This window comes from Hydractinia symbiolongicarpus, chromosome 4 (genome assembly GCF_029227915.1).
Source record: "Hydractinia symbiolongicarpus strain clone_291-10 chromosome 4, HSymV2.1, whole genome shotgun sequence".
Lineage (NCBI taxonomy): Eukaryota > Metazoa > Cnidaria > Hydrozoa > Anthoathecata > Hydractiniidae > Hydractinia > Hydractinia symbiolongicarpus.
Window position 1 is genome coordinate 334,949 of NC_079878.1, and position 13,674 is coordinate 348,622.

The 13,674-nt window shown below is 32.6% G+C and overlaps 1 protein-coding gene across 4 annotated transcripts in view; it reads left to right on the forward strand.

Annotated features, from left to right (window-relative positions):
- LOC130640729 (uncharacterized) overlaps nucleotides 1-13,674 on the forward strand; it is a 115,934-nt gene that overhangs the window by 54,115 nt on the left and 48,145 nt on the right. For all 4 annotated transcript variants that reach the window (XM_057447251.1, XM_057447252.1, XM_057447253.1 and 1 more), the window contains exons 79-100: nucleotides 90-647; nucleotides 734-1,309; nucleotides 1,484-1,690; nucleotides 1,806-2,366; nucleotides 2,630-3,172; nucleotides 3,375-3,581; nucleotides 3,693-4,253; nucleotides 4,376-4,900; nucleotides 5,281-5,490; nucleotides 5,616-6,176; nucleotides 6,265-6,810; nucleotides 7,032-7,238; nucleotides 7,325-7,852; nucleotides 8,149-8,715; nucleotides 8,852-9,061; nucleotides 9,175-9,735; nucleotides 9,855-10,397; nucleotides 10,546-10,755; nucleotides 10,851-11,408; nucleotides 11,527-12,297; nucleotides 12,372-12,899; nucleotides 13,117-13,659. In XM_057447251.1, the coding sequence (XP_057303234.1) occupies nucleotides 90-647; nucleotides 734-1,309; nucleotides 1,484-1,690; nucleotides 1,806-2,366; nucleotides 2,630-3,172; nucleotides 3,375-3,581; nucleotides 3,693-4,253; nucleotides 4,376-4,900; nucleotides 5,281-5,490; nucleotides 5,616-6,176; nucleotides 6,265-6,810; nucleotides 7,032-7,238; nucleotides 7,325-7,852; nucleotides 8,149-8,715; nucleotides 8,852-9,061; nucleotides 9,175-9,735; nucleotides 9,855-10,397; nucleotides 10,546-10,755; nucleotides 10,851-11,408; nucleotides 11,527-12,297; nucleotides 12,372-12,899; nucleotides 13,117-13,659 (10,281 nt within the window). The remainder of the gene's footprint in view (nucleotides 1-89; nucleotides 648-733; nucleotides 1,310-1,483; nucleotides 1,691-1,805; nucleotides 2,367-2,629; nucleotides 3,173-3,374; nucleotides 3,582-3,692; nucleotides 4,254-4,375; nucleotides 4,901-5,280; nucleotides 5,491-5,615; nucleotides 6,177-6,264; nucleotides 6,811-7,031; nucleotides 7,239-7,324; nucleotides 7,853-8,148; nucleotides 8,716-8,851; nucleotides 9,062-9,174; nucleotides 9,736-9,854; nucleotides 10,398-10,545; nucleotides 10,756-10,850; nucleotides 11,409-11,526; nucleotides 12,298-12,371; nucleotides 12,900-13,116; nucleotides 13,660-13,674) is intronic.

Consider the following 13,674-nt stretch of genomic DNA (forward strand, 5'->3'; position numbering starts at 1 on the left):
CCATTATGTGTAAATTTGAATTTTGCAAGGTAGGTACAATAACAACAAAACAGTAATAATTTTGTCATTTTGTTTTCATTTTAATCTAGATGTGCAAGAGGCAGCTGATATTGTGTTTGTGGTTGATAGTTCACAAGATGTTTCTGAAGCTGCATTTGACAATATCAAAAAATATTTGGTGTCAACAATTTTTGCTTTAAATAAACCGAAAAACATAAGAACATCAGTTGTTTCGTATGGTGATGGAAAGGAAGATTTAACTATTCCACTTGATGATGACAGTTTGGATAAAGAAGCCATCTCTGCCTTGATTAAAAACATGCCTAAGTTTGGTGGAGAACGTACCTTGTATGATGCACTGGTTTATGTAAAAAATAATGTGTTGTTAAATACCGCTGAAGCTAGCAAACATATCGTGTTTGTGTCTAGTGGACCTGTGAAGGATCCAGTTATCATTGAGTATGCTGTGGATAACTTTAGGAAGAATAACAAGTTTACATATACATTTGTTGTGCTCGATGACAATGCTGAAACCTTAAAACAGATAGAGAAGATTTCAAAGGAGAATGAGGATATTGTTGATATTAACAGATCAGATAATCTTCCAGAGTATTATGCTAATGTAATTGATGCAATTAAAAAAGCAGGTAGGTTGAAGCTAAAACTGCACGTCAATGTAAATACTGTACTTTTTTAAATATGTGCTTTTTAGTTATTTCTTTCTTATATATAGTTCAAAGATCGAAGTCATATCCGAGTGACGTTGGACTTGCCTTCTTATCTTCTGATCAATCGAATGTGATTTTCAATTCTCAAAAGAGTATGGCTAAGAAATTAATCAATAAATACAAAGTTGGAGTTGCCAGTACACTGTTTGGTATTGTACACAATGGCAAAGAACCAGAAATTGTCTTACACATTGGAAATGCTGACACAAAGGCTGATACCACCACTGTACTTGATTCGTTGATGTATCACGATAATAAAGAAGAAAATGACAAGATGATGAAAACATTGAGTTTAACAGAGGATATGTTTAATAGAAAGAAATCTTTAAGAAAAGTTAAATCAAACTCTCTCTTTGTTTTTATTGGCAAAGCTGCTGTTTCAGTGTTAACAAATGAAGCGAAACAAAAAATACAAGAATTTGAAAAGAACGATTTCACACCCATATTTGTCGTTCTTGAAAAACTATCTAATAAAGAGAGGGCTATTTTATTGAATATTATTAAAGATCCAAAACGAATAGTTAATCCTGATTCTGTTGATGATTTTAATGGAAAAGATATTCTCGTCACTACGACATCAGGTACTTAAGTAAAACTATTTTGCATACAGAATTTATTTTATTACAAAAAAATTTATTTAATTTAAATGTGATTTTTTGTGGTAAATTTACCGTGCATAAAGTTTGATATATGTGACATATTTTTGTGTTGTGGCATAATGTAACAATAATTTGTACTGTCTTACTTCTGTACAGATCCTTGTAAAGAAAACATATGTGGAGAAGATTCAGTCTGTGTACGAACATCAGCCTTGTCTGCAAAATGTGCCTGTCCTTTATGCAAAGAAACATATGCACCTGTTTGTGGAGATAATGGTAAAACATATGCAAGTCAATGTCATTTGAATAACTATGCCTGTACAAGCAGAGAATTAATCCAAACAGTAAAGCAAGCACCATGTGGTATGTTAATTACATGATCTTTAATGTTATTTAATTCCTGAAAAAGAATAAAATGATCTGGCTAAGAATATATATTTTGAACACTTTTTTGATTAACTATTAATTATGTTTGTAGGAGTGTCTCAATTATCAACACCTTTGGATATTGTTATTGCCATCGATGCATCTGACAGAGTAACAGATCAAGATATATCAAAATTAAAAGAATTTTTTAAGGCGTCGTTGAAAGGATATGATTTAAACTCGAGCAAGATATCAGTCACTGTTTTATCATATAGTGACTCGGTGAAAAACATTGGACGTATAGAGAAACCTGATTCTATAAACACAGTTTTAGAGAACCTTTTAAAGCAGAATGGAAAAGCAAATATATCTTTAGTGCTTAAGGAAATCAATAACAATTTATTTAAAGAGGACTTGGGAAATGGCAAAATGTTAGTGCTCCTGGTTCCTGCAAGTCCTACTGAATATGCTGAAGACCAACTTAAACATTTTGGAAGTGAATTTAACAAAAAAAACATTAAAGTTGTTGTTCTTCGTATCGGGAAAACATATGATGTTAAAGATCCATTGGATGATGTTACAGGAAAAGGAAAGAACATAGTGAATATTGATAATTCCGGTAGTCTTCCAGATGTGATTGGGAAGTTGGAGGAAATTGTGGGAAATGCACTAAGTAAGTTTTTTTACATTGTAGTCTAAAGTGAATGTGGCTGTTCTTTTTATAATCATCGTAAGCCTGTGCAAAAAATCACGGTAATTTGCCTTTCCCAAGAAGTTAGCCGAATTCACCCTCCACTGCTCACAGCTGCCATCTTTGGCTGATAGACACACAGCAATCATTATAATTTAGGGTTCGTTCGCTGTAATATTATCACTTACAATTACAAGAATGTCTTATATTTGTGTGTAAACAAACTTTCTGTTTATTTTTTACAGCAACTCCTTCTAAAGTTGATTTAGCTTTCTTATTTGGTCCATATGCAACTAAAACTCAACATCAGCTTCAAAGTAATTTTATCAAACAACTGTTAGCGAATGTAAGTTTTGCAAATAAAGATGTCAAGTTCGGCATATTAACATATGGCAAAGAAACAACAATAAATTACAAACTTGGTGAATTGCCAACACAAGCTTCACTAAATAATGCGTTATTAGGATTAAAACGACAAGGAAAGGTATTTGATATGGCTTCTTTGTTAAGAGTGACAATGACAGAATTTTTCAGCGTTAAAAATGGAGCAAGGAAGGGAGTACCAAAAACAGTTGTGTTATTTACTACCGAAGACCTACCAGACAGCACAGATTTTAGTCCATTCAAAAAAGATGGAATAAAACTTATTGTTATTGGCTACGGTGATAAGGTGGATTCAATGCCTCTAACATCAACAGTTGGTCAGGACGGATCTGTGTTTGTACCAAAGACAGAAAAAGAACTGCAAGATATTTTGGATAACGTGCTAAAGGAGGCTCAGAAGCCTGGTAGGGATATAAATTTAGTGGTCCTTCTTGTCTGACAAGAATTCTGAAATTTTAATTTTCCTTTTTTTATCTTTGAATATAGTTGTTTAAGATGTGCCATTTTTCTTGTAATTATATTTTGTTTCGTGATTTGTCAAAAATACGGAATGCATCGACCATTTTTTTGCTATCTTATTCAAAATATATATATATATTTTCTTAGCAACATGTTCTACCAAAAAGTGTCCCTTGTATGGAAATTGTGTTAAGGATGCAGTCAATAATGTAGAATGCGTATGCCCAGTTTGTCAGGATGATTACGATCTAGTATGTTCAACGAGTGGAGTTACCTACGCATCAACATGTAGATTGAAACGCGAAGCATGTCTCAAAGAAATTGATCAAAAAGTCTTAAAAAACAGTGCTTGTGGTAACTGTGTTTATTTTATAATAATATTTTATGCCTTAAAAGAAAAACAGTTTTAATATTTTCTGACAATTTATATGCAAAATTTTTAATATATTGAATGTTTGTAATTAGGTATTTCCAAAAAACTCGATATAGTTTATGCTCTTGACACTTCTGGCGATACGACTGACAAAACTGTTATGGATCTAAAGAAATTCGTACAAGGCTCTCTCAAGCTTTATGATTTTTCCAATGACAAAACACGCATTGGATTATCAACTTTTGGTGACTCCTTTGATGTCACTTTGCCTGCATCTGATGGAACAAACATGTATATTGTTGAAGATGCCATCAGAAAAAGTAAAATCATTGGTGGCATGAGAAATCTTACCAATATGCTAACATCAATCAACAGCAAAGCATTTTCAAATGATCGAGGTAATATTGCAAAGGTGTTCCTGTTAGTTCTTGCTGGAAAAAATGCGAAACCAATGGAGAAAGAATTGAGATTTGCCTCGAAACAGCTTCAATCACACAACATCCAGATGTTTATTGTCGCAGTTGGAGATGATTTGGATGACAATGAGATTTTGGCATTATCACCAGATAAGAACAATATATTTTTGGCAAAGGAGAATAAAGATATACCTGGTGGCATAAAGGAATTAGAACAATATATTGGGAAAATTAATGGTAAAGATAATATGTATAATTTCTTAGATTATATTTGCGTTCTGTAGGATCTCGGTTTTTTTCAAAAGCCTATCTAATTTATGTCGTCCTTTCTTCTCATTATTTTTAATATTATGTTATAGCTTTAAAAGAAATGACAAATCTAGCCATTGTATTTGGGCCATCAAACTCAATTAAATCTGTTAAGAAAAACATTGTTGCTGCTATAAGTAAACTAACTGTTTCGACGGAAAAAGTTCTACCAGCCATTGTTACCTATGGAAACGAAGTAAAAACACTCTTTGAAATCGGTGATTTACCAAATCTTCAAATTGCTTCTAAAGAAATTCAAAATCTCCAGGAATCTCAACCGGGAAACACTATTACTGAAGCACTAAAGAGTTCAAAATCTTTATTAACCAGTAGAAGACCATCTGCAACAAAAACAATATGGCTTGTCCTATCAAGTAATATTGCAAACCCTGATGCTCTAAAAAACAAGATCAAGGAAATGCAAGGAGATGGTTACCAGGTTTTAATTTTTGCAACCAAAGATATTGATAATAAAATAACAGATATTATTAAGGATGGCAACATCGATATTGTCAAAATAATGGATGATATAAATAAACTTGACACTGACAAAGTCATCGATTCAATAGAAACAGGTATTTGATATGTTCATGAAAATTGATCTTAAATATTTGAACACATTAATAGTAAGAAATAAGAAACAACAGCTGCATCCCTTCCAGTTTATTGATTTCAATATCAATAGATCTAGCCACTACTTTTGTGAATAATCTATCAGTTCTCTTCTAACTTTAAGATATTCCGAATGAAAATAAAATCAGTTGATCTTATTCACAAAATTACTATCCTTCTTCTTCTTTTTAACACTTGTGTACACAAATACACAAACATTTGTGTATTTTTCTGATGTCACATAACCTGAATTTCCCAGACCCGACTTAATTACTATTTTTAGAATATGTTAACGGAATATCTGATTGTCTAACATAGCCTTTATCTTCATCTTCTGAATTAGATCCTTGCAATAAGATGAAATGCACCCATTCATCTATTTGTGTCAAGAAGCAAGATAAGACAGCGGAATGTGTTTGCATTTCATGTGAAACATTTACATATAAACCCGTGTGTGGCTCGGATGGTCATACCTATGCATCAGAGTGTCATTTAATGCAACAAAACTGTAAATCTAAAAAGGAGATAACTATCATAAAACAAGAAGCGTGTGGTATGTCATTGCCTTTGTTGTTTATTTATTTGTTTCACATTTACACCAAATGATTCATTTTTTCATCTTTTCTCTGTTATTTTACTATTATTGCAAATGTATTATGGTTATGTTTTGTTTTCTAGGTATAACCCCAAAAGGTATTGAAATTGTATTTCTGTTTGATAACTCAAATGAAATGCCATCAGAGGAGTATAAAAAGATTAAAAACTACATCAAAGCTGCAATGTCCTCTTACAAAATTTCACCAAATTATGGTCGTGTTCGAATTGTTACATATGGTGGACCCAATCCTAACTTAATTGATGGTACCTCACAAGCATCTATTGAACAGCAGCTAGATTTGTCAAAGAGAGTCAATCAAAAGCCCAATTTTAATGCAGCATTAAGCTTTGTACAGTCTTACGTTTTTAATGAGAAATCTGGTAGTGATCCCAAGACTAAAAAAGTTCTTATTGTGTTCGCACGTGAAGGGTTTACAGTTTCCAATCCAGAGCAAACAAAAAAAACTAGTGAGAGAATGGGAAGTGATGGTGTTAAAGTTATTGTTGTTGGTGTTGGGAAACTAGATTTCACCTTAACCGACATTGCAACTAACCACCCAGACAAGATTTTACCTACCTCTAAAAAGCAAAGGTTGGAGGAATCTTTGGGTGATTTAGAGAAGTTAGTGGCACTATTAACAGGTATGCGCGTATTTTTGCTCCTTATTTTACAGAGGAAAGTAAATATAGTGACAATTAGCAATTTTATGTGCAATCAATATGGTTTTAGGAGAAAAGAACACGCTTGACGTTGGATTTATTCTTGGTTCAAAAACGAAAACAGGTTTAAAAGATCAAATCAACTTTATCCAATCTTTATTACCCAAGTACCTCATCTCAGCCGACTCAACTCACTTTGCTGGGGTTGTTAACGAAGACAATGTTAATGTTATTTTGTCATTTAAAGATGGAACCAATACAAAAACCATCTCAGACTCCCTAAAAGAACTTCCACACAAACCCTCAAGTGATAACTTAAAGAAAGCTTTGGAATACGCCGAACGTTCGTTGTTTTCTTCTACAAATGGAGGCAGGGGTGATGCAAAGAAAACTTTGCTCGTGTTTCTGGAAAAGTTACCCACTGACTCGAACATGAAAACTTATGAAAAACGTTTAAGAAACAGAGACATTCAAGTTGTGTTTGTTGTTATGAATACTACTGCCAACCTGTCGAATCGTACAGACATCTTTGTGGACCCAGTCACCAGCGTTGTTACTATCAATAAAAACAATACAGACGATTCACTAAAAGATGTAGTGAATGCTACTGTGAAAAGTATGTCTTAACATTGGCAATAACATAAAACATTCTTTTAACTAAGCTGGAAACAGATGTTCTTCTGTTTTAAGGGTTGTTATTATAATCTAATTATGGCGTAAAAGTGGACATGATTGTAATATTTTCTATGAATTTTTCACAATGACTATAATGAATCGCTTCAGTGTTATATTTAATGTTAAAATGGTGCGAAAAAGTTATTGTGTAATTTTGTTTAGATTTATGTGCCAACAAGAAATGTTTCTTTTATTCAACGTGTGCGGTATTACCATCAAACACAGAATGTATATGCCCACTGTGTACTTCAAAGGAAGTGAAACCTGTTTGTGGTTCTAATGGTAGAACATACACTAACTTATGCCTGTTGCAGCGAGATTCTTGCCTTTCACAGAAGCAGATCATAGTTGCAAAGACTAAGACTTGTGGTAAGTGAAAAAGAGCCCTTAAATTGCTAGTTGTTATTTTTGTATTAAATCAAAAAAAAATTTTGTTGCATTTTTTCTCTATTTAGGTATCAAAGAAAATTTAAATTTGATTTATGTTGTCGATAACTCGGATGGTTTAACAGCAAAAGAACTTGAACAGTTAAAAATACTGGCAAAAGAATCGTTGACATCATACAAGATTCCTGAATATACAAGAGTCAATGTCTTAAGTTTTGACAAACTAACTAAAGAAGAGTACTCATTCACAGATAAACAGTTCTTAAAATTGATTCAGAATGCTATTGGAAATATTGCAAAAGGCAATGGAAAAGCTGATTTTTTAAATGTCATCCAACATGTAAAATCTAATACACTACCAAATGCACAGAAGTCGTCTAAAACTGTTTTGTTGTTGTTCACACAAGGGAGTAGCATTGATGAAAGGCATTTGAAAGATTTAAGGAAAACACTACCTGGCGTTGAAACGGTTGTTGTATCTATTGGAGATCCATATGACATCTTTAATAGTTTTGATATTAAAGTTATTGAACAGGATGCAGACAAAGTAATTGAGAATATCGGTAATATTGAAGATGCTGTAGGAAATTTAATAGGTACATTTGTTAATTTTTTTACCTCATTAGTGCAACTAAAAGAGTCCACAAAATATATTGACACAAGACTGCAAATTTCGTGGAGAAGTGGATTATTCAGTATAGTGGACGTATTAGAAATTTGGCTAGCGCAATTTAAATCCTGCTTACCTAGCTTACGCATCTGTTTGACAGTTTATGCTTTTTGCCAACTTGTCTCAATATATCTGTGAAGGGTTGTATGTTAAGTATCTGCAATAGCCAGAATAACTATAAATCCATAAAATAAGTTATCTTAAATTCTGTCTCAACTTTAGGATCTACAGAAAAACTGGATGTTGTGTTTATACCTGGCTCCACTGAAAAAAGTATTGACAGCTCCTTCAACAAGCAAAAGGATTTTATCCTAAGATTTTTGAAGCAACAAAAGATATCTAGAGAAGATATGTTACCTGGAGTAGTCACATACAGAGCTGAAAGCGTCATCAACATTGGTGATATAACTGATTTGGAAAATGCAAAAACTAATATTTTATCAATAAAGAATCCATTAAATGTTGATGTTTCTCCTAGTAATGACATACTAATTGCATTGCGAAAGGTTCAAAATAATGTCTTTAAAACTTCAAATGGTGCTCGCCATGATGCCAGAAAATCACTAATAATATTTATGGATAACAAAGATCAAGTTAATGATGAAGTGAAAAAAGAAATAAAACTCATTGAAGAAAGTGATGTAAAGGTTTTGATCATTGCCATCGAACCAAAAATATCTGTTGATGATATTAAAGGTATCACAACTAATCCAAATGCAGTTACAAAAGTCAAGACACCAAAGGAATTACCTGATATTATCAATTTTATAGGACATGGTATCAAAACTGGTAAGTTAGTTTTTAAATATCTTATTAAAATCTGCTGTCATTTCTACTGTTTTCAAATTTAATTAGTTGAGGAATATTTGCATGCTTTTTTTTTATGTTGTACATTATTATTCTTTTAAGTGTTTTTTTGTTTTAGACAAATGTAAAGGTATTACCTGTGACTTTTATGGAACTTGCATAGCTACATCTAATGGAAAAACAGAATGTGTTTGTCCAGTGTGTACCTCCACTGAATATTCTCCAGCATGTGGTGATAATGGACATACCTATGCAAATGAATGTTACATGAAGAAAAATGCCTGTGAGAAGAAAAGATCAATCATTGTTGCTAAGAACAAAGCATGTGGTATGTGTTATTTATTATTGTTTTGTTATTTAATATTGCTCTTAAATCCTAATGAAACCTGAAATGACACAGCAGTATGTTTTAGCAGTATATATTTTTTACATCCGTTGTAGGAGTCTCAAAAGAAATAGACATTGCTTTCTTACTTGATTCATCTAATTCCATCACTAGTAACAGTTTTGAAAAAATGAAAAAATATATCACTGCTGTCATTTCTACACTGGATACAAAGTCTTCCAAAGCCCGTGTTTCTGTTGCCAATTTTGGTAAAGAGACAAAAACTATTGTTGACTTACAATCTGGAACAGACAAAGGTATAATTGCCACGAAAGTAAAGGGTGCAACTAAATTAAACGGACAAAGAGATTTAAAAAATGCACTAAAATACGTCGATGAAAATATCTTCATGCCTTTTACTGATAATCGAGATAATGTTCAAAAGATTCTTGTTCTTGTGACTGGAAATGAAATCAATTCTCACAAGGATACACATTTTGTAGATAGTGTTAAAAAATTAAAAAGTCGAAACGTAAAAATCGTTGTGGTTGGGGTCAACATTGACCAAGATGTAACTGACGAACTTTCAAAACCAGAAGACCTTATTACAAAAATGCCAGATTTTAATAAACTTCCAGAATCTTTGGGAACAATAGAGAAAGACATCAGGGGTAGAGGTAGGTTTGTGATGCATATAAAATTGTCGTTAATGTAAAAACTTTTTACATCATTATCACCTAATCATTTTTCTATAAAAGTTATAGAAAACGGATTTTTGTCAATATTTTTTTTGCAGGTGTAAAGTTAGATGTTGCGGTGGCAATATCAGGTACTGATGATTCCAGGGCTGATTTATTTGAAAAACAAATTTCATTCATTATAAATGCAATTAAAAACTATAAAGTGCATTCAGACTATACACTTTTCAGTGGTAGCCATTATGCTAATTCTGCTGTGATAACCTTCCCATTTCTCCAATCGCAAACCCAAGAGGTGGTGAGATCCCAATTTAAAAATATGAAGAATCCTGGAACTGGATATAATGTTACAGAAGCTATTTACACCACTTTGAATGTGGCATATTCCCGTTTGAATGGTGCTCGAAAAAATGTTCCTAAAGCTCTGATATTGTTTGTGAGTAGCAAAGCTGATGTCACAGATTTAGAAAAATATATGAAACAAATGAAAGATCAAGATGTAAATGTAGTACTTATTGCCATTGATGGAGACGGTAAATCTTTGAAACCACTGATTGATAATCCGAAGCAGCTTATTGTATTTAAAGATATTGAGGATGTTGCTAAGCTAGTCGATGGTGTCATTGATGCTACTACGCCAGGTACACTTAAAGTTATATATCAGTGCAATAGTATATAGTATAATAATATAATAACGGTTGTTTTAGTATTACGAAATATGTTTTATTGCATCTCCTTATCAACGTTTATTGCATCTCCTTATCAACTTTTCCCTAATTTATTTCCTAGATCCTTGTAAAACACAAACTTGCACATTGTACAGCAAATGTCTTTCACTGAGTGACCAGTCAACTGAATGTGTATGTCCTGTATGTAAAGATGATGAATTTGAACCTGTTTGCGGATCTGATGGTATAACGTATTCTTCTTCTTGCAACCTGAAACTGAGATCCTGTCAAGAAAGAAAGAACATTGTGATAGCTAATTATGCACCTTGTGGTAATTATTTTCTGCATTTGTTGCTGCTGCTTGTACTGAAATGCTTTATTATGGAAAAATAAAGATATCTTAATATTTATTTGTTTTCTCAACAGGTGTGAGGAAGATATTAGATGTTGTCTATGCAGTGGATACGTCGAGAGAAGTGAATAAGGACCTGTTAGAAAAAATGAAAAATTTTGTGGAAAAATCACTAGGCAGTTACATTATTACTCCAAAACAGACAAATGTTGGATTATTGCAATACGGAAAAGATGTCACTGTTAAAGTACCCCTACATATGGGTTTTGATAAAACAACAATTACTCAAAATCTCAGACAGTTAATATTAACAAGTGACCCCCGTCGCATGGATAAAGCTATGGAAGTTGCGAAATCTCAACTATCTTCATCAAGCTCCAGAAAGAATGCATCAAAAGTATTAGTTTTATTAACAACAGGTGAAAATGATCCTTCAGGTAAATCACGACTTTCTAAAGTAGCTGAAGAATTAAAACAAACTGGTGTGAAGATCGTTGTTTTGACCATTGGAAGTGAAGATAATCCAGATATTGATGATATAGTTAATAACCCTGATAAAGTGATCAAAACTGATTCAAATGATTTAGTTGATAAGATTGGCGAACTTGAGAAAGAAATTGGAAAGAGTCTTAGTATGTTTTATTGTTATTTTATGTTTATGTATATTGTTTTTCTGTTAGCTTGAGTGATCACCATTAAAAACTATTTTTAATTGTTGTGTTTTTATTTTATCTTTTGCATTCCTTAAAGGTGAAAAGAAAAAGGTGGATCTTGGAATTGTACTCGGATCATCTTCTCCTAACTACATACAATTGTTTAAAGAACAAAAAGACTTCATAAAAGATGTGTTGAGCAGGTTAGATATTAGCTCATCTTCAGTGTTACCTGGAATCGTGACTATGAACAGATCACCAAAAACAGCTATACAACTGGGAGAAGTTAACAATGTAGATTCAGCCAAAGAAAAGCTATCGAAAATTGCAAACCCTGGACCTGATGGAAGGTTAGAAAATGCTCTGATATTTGTAAAAGACAAACTTTTTGCAACAGAATTTGGTGCACGATCTGGTGTTCCTAAATCAGTTTTGGTATTTATCAACAGAGCACCAGAAAGCAAAAACGACTTTTCTGCTGCATTAAAACGAATAAAAAAAGATGGCATTAAGGTTATTATCATTGCACAAGGAATAAAGATTGATAAGGAAAAAATCAAGGACTTAATTCCAGATGCGGATGATTGGTTCATTATTGAAAATCCTAAAGATGGCAAAAACATTGTAAAATCAGTCACAAATTCCATATTACCAGACCCTTGTGACAAAGTTAACTGTGCTTATTTTGCAAAATGCGTTACTATGAGTGATAGAACGACAACATGTATGTGTAGTGTATGCTCTAACGAAAAAGTTTACGCTCCAGTATGTGGCGATGATGGCCGAACATATGCTACAAAATGCAGACTACTGAAAGAATCATGCAGACAACAGAAAGTCATCGGAATAGCCAAAGAGACATCTTGTGGTAAGTTTGTTCAAAATTTTCTTTCATTGTTCATTTAAAGATTTGTAATGTAATTGAACTCTTTGTTGTTTTAGGAATCACTAAAAATATGAATGTGGCATACGTATTTGATACCTCTGACAAATTGACAACGAAACAATTGGATGCATTGAAAGATTTTGCAAAAGCATCGTTAATGTCATACAACATATCTCCACGTGGTACAAGAGTTAGCGTGCTGAGCTTTTCACGTCAACCTGTCTCATTATTACATTTTACTGGTGACCAAACCCTCAAAGCTGCTCAGAAAGCAGTAAATAATATAGCACAAATAAATGGCAATGCAGACTTCGATGAACTAGCTAAATATGTTTCATCAAGTACATTCAAAAATCTGCCAGATTCATCACAAAAAGTGATGATTCTTTTTACTCAAGGCAACAGCATTGACAAAAATCAATTGAAAAACATTAAGGAAAAATTACCCAACATCAAAACCACAGTTGTATCTATTGGTGATAATGATGATATATTTGATTCTTTTGACAATAAAATAGTAAAAGATAGTAAGCGTGATATACCAGATGCGTTAGATGATTTGGAAAAGAGTGTTTCCAAAACAGGTAAATTAAATGTAGAGTTCAAATTTTGTTTTTGTCTTGTTTGTAGGCCATTGGGCCAAACAAGATATGGAGTTTTTATTTTTCTATTGAAACTAATAATAGATTTTTATCAAGCTTTTTGTTTAGATAGGGTATAATGACTTAGCAAATATGCTAATTTTTTGGAAAATTGTTGTGCAAATTAATATATTATTAAAATATTGATTATTTATTTTAGAATCTGCTCTTGACATCGCTATTGCAGTCAGTGGAACTGATCCTTTACAAAACGAGCTATATGAAAAACAAATTACTTTTATTAAAAATCTGGTAACCAAATACAAAACCAAGCCTATGTCGACCCTCTTCAGCGGTATTGGATATGGTTATTATGCAGAAATAATATTTCCATTCTCGAAAAATCAAACTGAGAAAACTGTTCAAAACCAATTTAATCAAATTCGAAACTTTGGAACAGCATATAATATAAAAGGAGCTTTTGTAAGAGCACTGGAAGCATTTAATTCCTCGAACAATCCTCGTGAAAATGCTCAAAAGGTTGCATTAATCTTTGCAATATCACCAAACGATATGTCAAATATAGGGGAGGACATCCAAAAGATGAAAAAGAATGGTATTGATTTGATAATAATTGATGTTGATGGAGATGGCAAGTCTTTCAAACCATTTGTTGCTGACCCAAGCAAACTCATTCTGTTAAAAAATGCTGATGACAATATTGAGAAGTTAACTGACGATGTTATAGCTGCTACTTTACCGAGTATGAAAACTTTAA